Source organism: Sinocyclocheilus grahami, unplaced genomic scaffold (assembly GCF_001515645.1).
Source record: "Sinocyclocheilus grahami isolate Dianchi unplaced genomic scaffold, SAMN03320097.WGS_v1.1 scaffold25.1, whole genome shotgun sequence".
NCBI classification, from domain to species: domain Eukaryota; kingdom Metazoa; phylum Chordata; class Actinopteri; order Cypriniformes; family Cyprinidae; genus Sinocyclocheilus; species Sinocyclocheilus grahami.
The window spans coordinates 5,118,180-5,133,362 of NW_015505204.1; the positions used below are offsets into that span (position 1 = coordinate 5,118,180).

Here is a 15,183-nt window from a genome sequence, read left to right on the forward strand (position 1 = left end):
TATATATATATATATATATATAAAATTTATCTTAATATAACGTAACTTGTTTTAAATGGAGTTCCCTGAGGCCCCCTAGTGGGTTGGGGCCTCCCGGTTGAAAACCACTGCATTGAAAAAAAATGTAGACGCCGCTTTGCGCCTCAGGTAAACTCAGGTGGTAGGCTAATGTTTAATAAAGCAGTGCCGCTTCCAGACTCCTGTTTAGTCTCCTTCAGTTCGACTAGGTGTCACTCATTCAGCGTCATCCAATCGAGAGTAATGTGGGCGGGGTCTAACGTCAACACTGGGTTGTCCTAAGAAGTCTCTGAGCACGTCTTGAGGGCACTCCAAGACTGGCAGAGTTGAATGCAAAGACGAAGAACAGGAGAAGCACTGATACTGCCTTTAGATTAGACCTCAGCAACATCCGAATTTCAGAGCTATGCTGCCATTCCACGGAACCTGCACTATTGAACTGTTTTCTCTGCGTTCGTAAGAATGTGCATAGGCACTGTTTCCCAAAGGATGCGCATTAAAACATTTTAATGTCTAAATAACCTGATGGATTATCAAACACCGTTTTCTTAAATTTGTCCTTTAGAGTGCCAGTTGCAAAGGAGCTGTTATTTTAGGAGGTCTTGGCAAATAGATGTTTTTTTTCAGCAGATGAGAACGACCAGCAGCAGCGGATTCTTCTCGTATTAGTGCCTGCGGATCTCTGTTATAATAAAATTTGGACTGGTGAACTGTTTTGCATCGCAATGGATACAACTATGTGGAGTTATATATTAGGTCTTTTCATGGTTGCTTGTCGAGTAAAACTGGCTCGATCAACAGTTTTAGAATCAATATATTGGAATACTTCGAACACCAAGTAAGTACACTTCAAATTAACGAAAAAGCGTTGTATGGCAAGCAGCTTTAACATTTATTCTATCTATTTTTTTTTACTAGTGGTTATTTTTAATTATTAGTAAGTAGCCTGTGACTAGTTTCTATCTCTATACAGTGACTATTTATTCCAAAAATGACTGATCTATAAATCAGTCACTTGTAATTCTTCATTCAATAGCCTACTTTAATAGCCTTTACTGTCCGAGTAGTGGCCCGTAACTCTTCCATTGTAACTGATTACAAATTGCTAAATATTTTGCCATTGAATTACATGGGGATCTGTGGTTCAGTGGAACTGTATTAGTCGTTGTTCCAGTTGTACTATACTAATACCCTTTTCTGACACTAGTCAGTCTGTCTACTCCAGTTAGTCCACCAGTTTCCAGTAATTTTTTCTTGTCATAATTACTAGTTGGAATGGCTTAATTATCGTTCATACTAGAAAAATTAAAAAATGTTACTAGTACAAATTGGAATATGCACTATTGTTTAATAAACAAGTGCTAGTATAACTATAATACAATTGATAAATAAATTATTGTACTTAACGAATAGTTACCAGTCATAAGTTGATATCTGAACCACAGATCCAAATATAATTCAAAGGCAAAAAATATGTACTAGGACTTTAAGGAAACCATTATGCTGATTGGTAGGAATGACCCTATAAACATAACATGATTTTTTAAAATTCTTTTAAGTACCACACAGACACCTCAAACAACAAAAACAGCCTACTTGAGTTATGAAGGCGTAGCAAAGAACCATTCATTGTTTTAAATGTATCTGTAATTTCACTTTTTTTTTACAGTTTTAATTTGCTGATTTCTCTATTGATTTTATTACCCTGTCATAGTCATTTAAACTCAAGACAGCCCACTAAACATATTCGTAATCCCTGCCACTTTGTTGAAGGACCACCCACCTTTCCAGACGGCAGGGTATTAGTTACAATGATGCTTTATTGACAGCAACATTGAGATGCAAGTACTTTCATTTGCAGAATGAAGCTGAACGGCGACCACTGTATAAACTGTTTCCAAAACGAACTTCCACCTCATAGCCATTCCCACTATTTGTAAATGTTAATTTACATAATCTAAGCAATTACCCTGTAAAAAACTGCAGGTAAATGCAATGTTTTGTAGAAATGATATGGTGAGGTTGACGTCTTGCAAAATCCATGTACCCTGGTATTTACTGAGGAAAAGCTGCAGAATGATTCAGCAATCAAACTTGTGGAGACCTTACATCATGGTTAATATCATGTAAGAGTGCTGAGCCACAGCCTAAATTTAGGACTGATTATAAGATGAGAAATGTTAAATTGAAGAGTGGATTAGAGCCTCTCACTGATTGCCAAAGAGAGATCTGTTGCCTGAGCTCCTTTTTTCCACTGTGAAGTGTGTCTCCGAGGTCTGTACATCTGTTCCCACCACACCTTTCTGTGTCGGGACAAATAGTTGCTAAACTAGGGTAAGTGCTACTTTTTGAGATCGAAACACCCAGCCTGGTGTTTTCTCAGCTGCCAAAGTAGTACACACTCTCTTGCTGCCATAGTGTGGTCTTGCCATTTGGTCAACGTACCTGAAGAAATGTTCTTAAAATTTATATTTATGAAGCATTTTCACCAAAAATGCACTTAAATTTCACATTTTGTTTTTTTTTATTCCACAATCTGGCCACTCAAGTGAAACTGGTCAATTTGGTGGCTGTTTCTTCACAGCGGTGAACCTGTATTCAAATAGATCAGTTTTGTTTGGATGCTGGATAACGTTCCTTTAAGATGCTAAGCTGTAGTGTAGCGGGGCTTTGCCGCAGGTTGTAATCGGTTTTCATGAGTTCCAGTAGCTCAGTGGGTCATCTTTGTCCCAGAGCTTTGGAGACAAAAGGTGCGCCGGGATGAAGGCACAGTTCAACCCCCATCCCGGTTTGAGCCACACAGAAGTTGGTACTGCAGGGGGCGGAGGAGGGGCACTAAAGCTTCCTGTCTTCTCAGGACCCCCAGTAGAAGCTAGAGGGTCCCTTTCTTTCCAGCTCTTAATGACTTTATGAGGATGGAAGCTAGTCTTAGAAAGTGACTCTTTTATTCTGCCTTATGGTGTTCAGGGAAGCATGGGAGAGAATGAGACCATGTCTAACTTTGTCATGGCAGATTTAGAAAATAAAGGACAGATCCAGTTCACACATTGGCCTGTTTAAAATATAATTTGTGTTTAATGAGAAATCAGATTAATCTGAGAATCTGCAAATAACTGAAAGGTCAATATCAGAATGCTTTTACAAGAAGTGAACATTGTAATAGGTGATATAGTGAGGTTGTATTAAACATCAAGGGCAGGAAAGGACTGCCAGCAAGCGGTCAGGAGTGAGCGATTGTTAATTGTGCAAATACATTACAGAGCAGAGAAATATGTAATGGGGAAAAACATAAGACTGCAAAGTTGCATACATTAGTCAAAAAATGTGTAAGTAAGCCAAGGTCCCAAATGCTTTAGATGCATTTACATTCTGCTTCAAGACAGAACTCTGAAAATTAGCCAAAGGAAATTGCTTGTCTCAATCCATTGCGTTGAGTTGCTTGTTTTAGATTAAATGGAGGGTGGCAACCATGGGTCGAATGCACTTTGAAAAAAAAGTCTCATTTTTTAAAAACTGCAGGTAAATGCAATGTTTTGTAGAAATGATATGGTGAGGTTGACGTCTTGCAAAATCCATGTACCCTGGTATTTACTGAGGAAAAGCTGCAGAATGATTCAGCAATCAAACTTGTGGAGACCTTACATCATGGTTAATATCATGTAAGAGTGCTGAGCCACAGCCTAAATTTAGGACTGATTATAAGATGAGAAATGTTAAATTGAAGAGTGGATTAGAGCCTCTCACTGATTGCCAAAGAGAGATCTGTTGCCTGAGCTCCTTTTTTCCACTGTGAAGTGTGTCTCCGAGGTCTGTACATCTGTTCCCACCACACCTTTCTGTGTCGGGACAAATAGTTGCTAAACTAGGGTAAGTGCTACTTTTTGAGATCGAAACACCCAGCCTGGTGTTTTCTCAGCTGCCAAAGTAGTACACACTCTCTTGCTGCCATAGTGTGGTCTTGCCATTTGGTCAACGTACCTGAAGAAATGTTCTTAAAATGTATATTTATGAAGCATTTTCACCAAAAATGCACTTAAATTTCACATTTTGTTTTTTTTATTCCACAATCTGGCCACTCAAGTGAAACTGGTCAATTTGGTGGCTGTTTCTTCACAGCGGTGAACCTGTATTCAAATAGATCAGTTTTGTTTGGATGCTGGATAACGTTCCTTTAAGATGCTAAGCTGTAGTGTAGCGGGGCTTTGCCGCAGGTTGTAATCGGTTTTCATGAGTTCCAGTAGCTCAGTGGGTCATCTTTGTCACAGAGCTTTGGAGACAAAAGGTGCGCTGGGATGAAGGCACAGTTCAACCCCCATCCCGGTTTGAGCCACACAGAAGTTGGTACTGCAGGGGGCGGAGGAGGGGCACTAAAGCTTCCTGTCTTCTCAGGACCCCCAGCAGAACCTCGAGGGTCCCTTTCTTTCCAGCTCTTAATGACTTTATGAGGATGGAAGCTAGTCTTAGAAAGTGACTCTTTTATTCTGCCTTATGGTGTTCAGGGAAGCATGGGAGAGAATGAGACCATGTCTAACTTTGTCATGGCAGATTTAGAAAATAAAGGACAGATCCAGTTCACACATTGGCCTGTTTAAAATATAATTTGTGTTTAATGAGAAATCAGATTAATCTGAGAATCTGCAAATAACTGAAAGGTCAATATCAGAATGCTTTTACAAGAAGTGAACATTGTAATAGGTGATATAGTGAGGTTGTATTAAACATCAAGGGCAGGAAAGGACTGCCAGCAAGCGGTCAGGAGTGAGCGATTGTTAATTGTGCAAATACATTACAGAGCAGAGAAATATGTAATGGGGAAAAACATAAGACTGCAAAGTTGCATACATTAGTCAAAAAATGTGTAAGTAAGCCAAGGTCCCAAATGCTTTAGATGCATTTACATTCTGCTTCAAGACAGAACTCTGAAAATTAGCCAAAGGAAATTGCTTGTCTCAATCCATTGCGTTGAGTTGCTTGTTTTAGATTAAATGGAGGGTGGCAACCATGGGTCGAATGCACTTTGAAAAAAAAGTCTCATTTTTTTATAATAAAAGTCAAGGGGGGTCCAAAAACTGTTGCAACATTCAAAATGTCATCTTTTGTTTTACTCAGAAGAAAACTAAATCATACAGGACTGGATCTAGGATTGACTTTTAAAATACATTAATGAAGCAATGACCAGTTGGTTAATTCAGTTACCTGAAGAAACAACTAGCTTCAAATATTTCATAGTTTTGCTGTTTGGTGGCTGTTTCTTCACAGCGGTGAACCTGTATTCAAATAGATCAGTTTTGTTTGGATGCTGGATAACGTTCCTTTAAGATGCTAAGCTGTAGTGTAGCGGGGCTTTGCCGCAGGTTGTAATCGGTTTTCATGAGTTCCAGTAGCTCAGTGGGTCATCTTTGTCCCAGAGCTTTGGAGACAAAAGGTGCGCCGGGATGAAGGCACAGTTCAACCCCCATCCCGGTTTGAGCCACACAGAAGTTGGTACTGCAGGGGGCGGAGGAGGGGCACTAAAGCTTCCTGTCTTCTCAGGACCCCCAGTAGAAGCTAGAGGGTCCCTTTCTTTCCAGCTCTTAATGACTTTATGAGGATGGAAGCTAGTCTTAGAAAGTGACTCTTTTATTCTGCCTTATGGTGTTCAGGGAAGCATGGGAGAGAATGAGACCATGTCTAACTTTGTCATGGCAGATTTAGAAAATAAAGGACAGATCCAGTTCACACATTGGCCTGTTTAAAATATAATTTGTGTTTAATGAGAAATCAGATTAATCTGAGAATCTGCAAATAACTGAAAGGTCAATATCAGAATGCTTTTACAAGAAGTGAACATTGTAATAGGTGATATAGTGAGGTTGTATTAAACATCAAGGGCAGGAAAGGACTGCCAGCAAGCGGTCAGGAGTGAGCGATTGTTAATTGTGCAAATACATTACAGAGCAGAGAAATATGTAATGGGGAAAAACATAAGACTGCAAAGTTGCATACATTAGTCAAAAAATGTGTAAGTAAGCCAAGGTCCCAAATGCTTTAGATGCATTTACATTCTGCTTCAAGACAGAACTCTGAAAATTAGCCAAAGGAAATTGCTTGTCTCAATCCATTGCGTTGAGTTGCTTGTTTTAGATTAAATGGAGGGTGGCAACCATGGGTCGAATGCACTTTGAAAAAAAAGTCTCATTTTTTATAATAAAAGTCAAGGGGGGTCCAAAAACTGTTGCAACATTCAAAATGTCATCTTTTGTTTTACTCAGAAGAAAACTAAATCATACAGGACTGGATCTAGGATTGACTCTTAAAATACATTAATGAAGCAATGACCAGTTGGTTAATTCAATTACCTGAAGAAACAACTAGCTTCAAATATTTCATAGTTTTGCTGTGAAGATAAATTTATTAGATACCCAAACACAATACATTTTACATCAACTTTAAGGTTCTCATGCCTAATTAATAAAATATAGAGAATGTATTCATTATTATGCATGCTAATCAGTATGTTCTTCCCATCTCTGTAACTCTATAAGATGTTTAACATCGCAGTGTTCCCTACAGGTTTGTCCCAGGAAGGGGTGTAGTACTATACCCTCAGATCGGAGACAAAATGGACATTGTGTGTCCAAGAATCAAGCCAGGCTCCACTGAGCAGATGAACATTGAATACTTCCGGGTCTATCTTGTTCCCAAAGAACAACTTGAGACCTGTCGAGTCACTAAGGGCGACATGTTACTGCTCAACTGTGACAAGCCAGACCAGGACGTGAAGTTCACCTTCAAGTTTCAAGAGTTCAGCCCCAACCTGTGGGGCCTGGAGTTCTACAAAGGAAAGGACTATCACATCATCTGTAAGTTTATTGCCATGCTTACTCAAGAATTTACCTCAGGTGCTGATTCATGATCGTTTTTCACCTCCGTTGGCAGCTGTAACACTGTGTAGAAGGAGCCAAATGCAGAACTGATCCCACCCGTGGGAATTTCGGCCTCCGGCATTGTCTCCCAAGATATCTTTTCCGTGTTTTCGTCTGGGAAGGCGACTGACTAGTGTAGCCCTCCAAAAATAGTGAACAAATCAAGTTTATAGTTAATGGAAATGTGTTAAATCCATTAGCAAGTGTGTTTACCACACAAGATGTCTTTGTTATAGACATAAAGATATCATTAATCATTATATTGTTTAGCTTGCATCATTTTTCTTATGTTTTTAAAAATGTAGTTTTTCCCAAGCCTATTTTTGTCCTCTTCCCCTCCAGGGATGGAAACGTCACAAGTGTTCAGTGTTCTCTGGGAAGGAAGACTTGTTGATGGCCCTTTACATGGATGTCATTAGTATCAATCGAGCACTTCGAAAAAGGGGTTATCGTTCAGTTTAGCGTGTGTTGATCTCAGCCCCTATTCAGTTGGCACATTCCTTAATGGCCGTTTATGTGATTATAAGATTTACACGCTCCAAATCCCTCAACCCTTTGCCAGTATGAGACGGATCGGTTTGATGTGATTTTTCAAGGCAGCTTGGCCTGCAGCCCGAGGGACATGGATATCTGACCTAAATGATTCTAAAGAGACTTACCTCTGTGTCTGCGTGTGTGTGTGTGTGTGTGCGCCTTGTGTGCATGCAAATGTCAGAACGTGTGCATGTAACTGTGATGTGTGTGAGAGTTGACTAAATGAGAGGAAGATAACTTTTTTTAGGCATGTTGGAAAGACTTGGCGTACAATACCGTTCAAAAGCTTGGGTTCAGTATGATTTTTTTTTTTTAATTCAGCAAGGGTGCATTTAATTGATTGAAGACATTAGACGTTGATTAGAAGACATTTATAATGTTACACAATATTTCTGTCAAATAAACGCTGTTCCTATGAACGTTCTATTTTATTCTAACTTCTATTTTTTTAGAATCCTAAAAAAATGATCACAGCTTATACAACCATAGCAAGTTTTCAACTGATAATAATAATAAATATATCTTGAGCAACAAATCAGCATATTAGAATGATTTCTGAACGATCATGTGACACTGACGACTAGAATAATGATGCTAAAAATTCAGATTTGCATCACTTGAATAAATTACATTTTAAAATATACTAAACATAAAAACGGTTATTTTAAATTGTAACACATTTTTTAAATAGTACTGTTTTTATTGTATTTTTGATTAAATAAATGCAGCTTCGGTGAGCATAAAATCATACCAATCCTAAACTTTCGAATGGTAGGTTTTGTTTAGTTTTTTGCTCATGAACAAGTTACTAGATTTTCAGTTTATTTAATATTTCTATATATAATATAATATATAATATTTCTTTTAATGAATAGATTTTTGATACGGTAAGTTAAGAAAACTAGTAACAAAAGTTAAAATAATTAAAAGTTATAATGTTTATTTCTAACATTTTACTGTATAGATTTAACTAGAGGAAAGTAGAAAGAGTATATTAAAAATTAAGGTTTAATTGCATTTATATGTTTGTGTCAGATAAACATGTTGAGTGAGTGAGTGTGTGTATGTGTTTCAGATAAACACGTTGAGTGTGTGTGTCATATCATATCAGCCAATAAAAATGACAAAATTAGGAGCAGCCATTAAATACCTGCGCAATCAGTACAAGACATCATCATGTCCTGCTGCAACTGCAACTTCCAACAAATAATTAGCATTTCTTCTAGACATACAGACAGGATATGTTTCTATGTGGCTGTGTGGTTAAAATATGATCGCTAGGATAGTTAGGTCTCTGAATGTCTGCAAAAATCTAAAAATAACCTGCAGAAACCATAACATCTGCTTGGATACACTTGCTTTATTGTATGCGCGCAACTTCAATTTTCCACCTCCACTTTGTTGCTCGGTCGCTGGCTTCGTGACTGGCTGAGCTGCGCTGGCCCGAGGCGCTGAATGTGCTTGTTGTGGTTAGGAAATGAGCGGGCTTCATTCAAGCCGAAGAGTCATGTCACATCTAGAGCGGCCGCTGCAGATGAATGTGGGAACGGTTGTAGAGAACTGGGACATGTTGGGTAAAAGCGCTCTCTTCTCCCCCTCTGTTTTTCTCTCCTTAGCTCTTTGGTTGGCTTTCTCTGCCCACCCCCCATTCTCTTGCCCTTTCACTCTCTGGTCACTCGGTTCTTTCTGTGCCCTAAGCAGTTTGGAGGGGAAGTCCATTTGTTCATGTGGGATTGGTCTTAATCCTCGCAGTGAAAGAGAGATTACGGCCCAATGGAATTCTTTAGCTCCGCTATCAGAGGACACAGCATGGGTGCGCAGGCACAATGGCATTTAAATCGTTCGACCAAGCCACTCCACTAGCCGTGGATTGACGGCCAAAGCAAATCCTTGATATTCTGTGATAATGATGTGAAAAGGCTTTGGTAATATGCTTAGTTTCTGTAAAGTTCAAACCTGTGTGATTACGCTGCGGTTATTACTCACAGTATGAGGGGTTTCTAAATTAGCGTGCACGTGAGTGCGTGCGCGCCCCTCGTAAGGATTTACTGGCAAACAAACAGAAGCTTTTAAGAAGCTTTGGCGCGCCGCAAAAGTGAGATTTTCTCATTGTACGAGCAAGCTGAACCTTCACCTTCTGCGTACGCATGCATAGTGACTGAAGAACACATGACTCAAATGTCCGCAAGGAACACTTGAAAGGTTTCAGAGCACCTGTGAGGACGCATGCGGAAAGCTGACCCGGTCATAAACTAGCTCACTTAGTGCTGCTAAAACTTATATGGCCAAATACATACAGAGGACTGGAAGAGAAATGGGCCTCGAGAGGAAAGAATAATTCGGTGGCATGTTGAAGTTTTTAAGATGGATGATGGGCTTTAAATATTCAACATCAGAGATGTAGACTACTAAATGTTGGATGGATGAATCTCACAAAAAAAAAAAAAGAATCCCAGATTTTATATTGCTTTAGAAAACTGAACTGAAAAGGTCCTATTTTTTTATTTTTTATATTGCTTTGAAATTGATTTGATTGTGGATGTTTCACTATTAAGATGTAGTTCTCATTATTCTCAAAGTTGATTCTGATTAGATTCACATTATTTTGTAATAATCGGCATAATGCTGATGCAAAATAAAAATGATTAAAAACATTTTATTACTGTAATTTTTACTGTATTACAGCAGCAATGCAGCAAATGAGGTGTTAAGACCTTTATAATTACCAAAATTGAATGAATTATAATATGTAATTACTACAGTTAAATACTCAATATAATTTTTGTTGCATTCTAGAAATGAAAATGAAATTTTGCATGATTATTATAGTGAGAATTGGTCGAAAATTGATTGAATTGATAGATAGAATTGTTTTGCTTAATTATCATATAAATAATGTATGGAAGCCTGTTTCTGCCACTGAATAAAAAAAATTAAAAAGGTAATTGTGATTTTTTTTGTCTCACAATTTTGACTGTTTTCTCATAGTTGCGAGTTTATATCTCACAATTCTGAGAAAAAAAAAGTCAGAATTGCATGAAAAGTCAAAATTGCGAGATACAAACACGCATTTGCAAGAAAAAGTCAGAATTGCGAGTTTTTATCTTGCAATTCTGACTTAATTTCTATATCCCACTATTCTGACTTTATAACTCGGAATTGTGTTTATATCTTGCGATTCTCAGAAAATTCAGAATTGCGAGAAACAAAATTAGAATTGTGAGATTAAAACTTGCAATTACCTTTCTCAGTGGCAGAAATGGCCTTCCATACATAATATTGTCACATTGCTTTCATTAGGAAAAATGTGGTCCAGACATGTTCTTCACACGTTTTGTGTGATGTTATCATATCTTTTTTTAAACAAAATCATGAAAACGGTTAATTAATTTTTTCTTCCATCTTTCAGCCACATCAAACAGCACTTTTGAAGGTTTGGACAACCACGACAGCGGTGTTTGTAAGACCAAATCTATGAAGCTGGTCCTGCGAGTTGGACAGAGTGAGTAGCACCCATACCTACACCTGCATCGATGAAGATCACTGCTTTCATTACAGTCTTTCATGTCACTGGACTTGTAGTGTCCATGCTAGTGTGCCTCAGCGTGTAATTGAAATGTCATGTGAGCTTGTCTCCTGTGGCGATGCCAGCTGTCCCTTCTTTGGGCTTGTGGGGAGATACTTGCAGCTTTACGCCAATTCATTAAATTCTCTCTCAAAACCTGGGGCATAATGCCTAGAAGCAAAAAAATATGTAAGGGTGGTCTGATATTATGATCAGTTTTCCAATTCGCTGAACATTTTGTACTGCTTTGCTCCACTAGTAATTTCAGTTGCTGTCTGTTAATATTTAATTCTCTTTTTTTTTTTTTTAGGTCCTACAGATTCATTCTCAACAAAAAACTATCCAACTAGATATCCTCCAAAATACCCTGACAGTAAGGACCAAAACACCTTCAGCAAAGAAAACGATGCTGTCAACAGAGTTGGTAAGTATTGATGTATAGGTAAATCTCACTAAATGTCATAAATTATAAAAATAATTATTAAACGTAATTATTATTGAACATATTTAATGCAGTAAACTACATTTTAGATTATAATATACAATATATTAGAGCATAAAATGCATTATTATTATTAAAATAATAAAATAAATAAATATAAAAAGTCATGTATAATAAAAATCCAATTTCACCCCAAAGCTAAAATCTAAATAAATTAATGGAATAATAAATAATTAAATATGATATAAAATACAATATATAATATGTTATACTATAATTACCTCAATACTATAATAATTAATTAATCAATTAAATATGCTTGATATATTTCAGATGTCAAAATTTGACTAATTTTTACACCACAGATTTGGATTTATTATATACTAGTCAACAATTGAAGTGGATCAAATCCTTTCATCAAAGTTGTCATAAAACCTAAAACCAAAATGTGTTCTTGTCTTAGGACACATGCAGTGAATGCTGCAAAGTCATGCTGAATAAACATCCCATGTGAAGGATCTGAGAATACCAACTGATTTTGTTACAAAAATAAAAAAAAGTTATTTATTCCTTTTTTTTTTTTTACTTATTATGTTTCTAAACTCCCAGATCTTAATTCATGCATGAGAAGAGGCCTTTATTCCTGTACTTTGCAATTCTTCGATGTATTTGAGTCCATCCGATGCAATTTAAGCTGATGCAATTAACTGTTTGCATCCCAAAGCTGGCCTGATGGATGCATATTACATGTCAGTTCAGACATTTGTAGCCCTTATGCTGTTAACGTGCAAGCCGGTGTGGTCCAAAACGCATGTGGTTCTTTTATCCCCATTTGCTTATAACTTTTCAAACATTTATTCAAACAGCAAACAAACAAAACTAAAGATCAGCATACAGAAAGATCCTTTGTTGACTTGGTCATGTAAATACAATAGCCAAGCATTTCAATTATGTGTTTTGTGTGAATCTGGACATTGCTCGTCAATTACGTTTCATCATTGAATGTTCGGTTGATTTTGTTCAGATACTTCAGGAGTTTACTTCAGCAGACGTGAAGTGACTTGTTGGATATAATGGACTTTTTTTTTTTTTGAAATCTTGCATTTGTTAAACTTGTTTGTTGATTCTAGCCAATAGTGTGTTGAAGGAATTTCACATTCCAGATGGCTGACAAGGTTGAATGAAATGATTCACCATAGTCGCTTGTGCTGCTCTCTTAATTTGACATTTTTTTTTATTTTTTAGTTTTGTTTGAGTGAGTGAATGAATGAATGAATAAATGAAAAGTTCACAAAATTGCTTTCTATTGTTCAAATAAAATGAGTGGCCTCAAAGTCAAAACACAAATCTTGACTCAATATCTGAAAGCACTACTGTTAAAAAAATCATAGATAGAAAGAATGTTTTTGGATGATATGTAATTGTTTCATGAGATTTAGCCTCATATGCATCAATACCAATAGCAACTTTCAACTAGCTTTGGACCAACCATCAAAAACAAATCAGAAACAAGACTGTCCACTCGTTAGGTTCTTCATGTCCCTGGCGACTACATAGGAAGCACATACCATTTGGTTATATTTCCAAATGACGCATTGGGTCACAGGACACTCATCCCTCTCCCACGGTGGGGAGTGTAGTGTGATGCATTTCAAAAGAAGCACTCACACCTCATGACCTCAGACACACTTAACCGTCTCACACAATCCCGGCTACACACACACGTTCTCACACTGAGTTTGCGCTTTTTCTTACAGACTCAGATAAGGACCTCTAACCTTCCACAGCACATTATCTGTGACCCTTCCTCTTCCCTCTAGCGTTACAAACAATATTCCACCCTGAATACTAAGCATGGGTAGAGCAGAACAGGAAACAGTGTGTTTTGTAATGGAGGGACAGAACAATGGGGTGGTAAATCTACAAGTCAAGCCAGCTGCCTGTCACATTCGGCCAAAAGAAACACTTCTGTCACTTTACAAAATCCTGCATCCTGGAATGTACTCATTTTTTGCAAATGCAAAATGTATTTTTCTCATCTCAATCATTGAAATACGAATGGCAGTTTCTTGCACTCAGGATTATGAATATGTTAACAATGTCTGGAAGTTGGTCAGAAGGTCTCTGTTTGTTTGTCTGATATGGTTTCTATTAACGACAAGCCAAAATGTCAGCCAAGATGATTAAGAAGCTCATATTAGTCCAATTTGACAGAAACAGCTGATAAAGCTTGGTGTGTTAGGTTCTTCTTTGCGTCATTTGAGATGTTTTCTGATTTTAAATATCTGGGTAAAATATGAGTAAATATTGTGTAACGAAACCTACATATAATTTGCGATCTCTGAATTGTTTTATTTGGCATTTAAAGGGTTAGTTCACCTAAAAAAAAAAATTCAGTCATCAGTTACTCACCTTGTCATTCAGAACCTGTAAGTTTCATTCATTCAAGGTATTTTAACAAAACCTGACAGATTTCTGTCCCTCATCCAAAACGCTGGCACTTCAAAGAGCTTGTAAAAGAAAAAAAATATGAATCAAGTGATAAGGCCTTCTGAAGAGGGACTGAAGATCACTTTAAATGATGAGCAGATTTTATTTAATGGGGTCATATGATGCTCCTAAAAAGTGGTGTAATGAAATGTGTTTATGCAGTTTAAGGTTAAAAAAACACATTATTTTCCACATACTGTACATTATTGTTTCTCCTCTATGCCCCGCCTTTCTGAAAAGCGTCGATTTTTACAAAGCTCATCGGTCTGAAAAGCGAGGTGTGTTCTGATTGGCCAGCTATCCAGACCGTTGTGATTGGCCGAATACCTCAAGCGTGTGATGGAAATGTTACGCCCCTTACCATACTGTGATGATGCCCTGTCCGGCCGGAGCGTCAAGTCATAAACATTAAAACTCATTATAAACGAGGCATTTGTTGCATCCAGTGGGGACATAATTACGGATTATAATGACTTATACTGTCTTTTTACACGTTGCGCTGCATCGCGCTGCGTAAATATAAAACTATGTCTGCATTTGTGATCGGAGAATGACAAACAACAAGTGTTACTCTACACTGCTCAAAACTCGCGTTTGAATCGAGCGGAATCGATGAAGGAATGGCGCGAACGGCGCGGCCGGCGGATTCGATGAAGGAATGTCCGGCGGGCTTGCAGCAACCACATGTGACGACCCCGGGCTGGACTCCACTTCGTCCACGGTGAAAGCCGATCCGGCGATCCACAGCGCCAAGTTGATATATTTCCTCAGTGACCAGGACGTATCAGCTCCAGGCATGACGAAGCGGATATCATCCTCTTTTGGAAGGCCAAACAAAGTAGTTTCGCTTTCACGACGTCAGCGGCGGCAACAACAATAGTACAGCGAGAATAAAAGTTATGCCTTCTTTCTTTCGTGAACATTTGGGCAGCGTTATGCAAATATTCCCACATTGTGACATAGACATGTGGGGGCGTGTTTAAACGAGCCATTTTAGGTAGGCATGGTTGACTCTTAACTTTTATAAAGAATATCTCTTTGGATTTGAGACTTTAATCTTTGCAACTTTACAGATCTTTATGCACCAAGAACTTGTAACACTCCAATGAGAAAGGAAAAATTTAAATAGCATCATACGACCCTTTAAAGGAGACATATTATGCCCCTTTATACAATATGTAATATAAGTCTCAGGTGTCCCCAGAATGTGTCTGTGAAGTTTCATCTCA

General features: G+C 37.9%; 1 protein-coding gene across 1 annotated transcript; it reads left to right on the plus strand.

Moving 5' to 3' along the window:
- Positions 1-336: 336 nt before the first annotated feature.
- On the plus strand, positions 337-11,941 carry LOC107565280 (ephrin-B2a-like). Its single transcript, XM_016250504.1, has 5 exons — positions 337-856; positions 6,571-6,860; positions 10,867-10,959; positions 11,333-11,446; positions 11,928-11,941. Exons 1-5 carry the CDS (start codon positions 744-746, stop codon positions 11,939-11,941), a joined length of 624 nt encoding a protein of 207 aa, XP_016105990.1. The 5' UTR covers positions 337-743.
- The last annotated feature ends 3,242 nt before the right edge of the window (positions 11,942-15,183 follow it).

Excerpts from the sequence above, each read along its gene's own strand:
- LOC107565280 (XM_016250504.1), top strand. The coding sequence starts at position 744 with ATGGATACAACTATGTGGAGTTATATATTAGGTCTTTTCATGGTTGCT. Across the intron at positions 6,861-10,866 it reads AAAGGACTATCACATCATCT|CCACATCAAACAGCACTTTT; the intron begins GTAAGTTTATTG and ends TCCATCTTTCAG. Across the intron at positions 10,960-11,332 it reads GGTCCTGCGAGTTGGACAGA|GTCCTACAGATTCATTCTCA; the intron begins GTGAGTAGCACC and ends TTTTTTTTTTAG.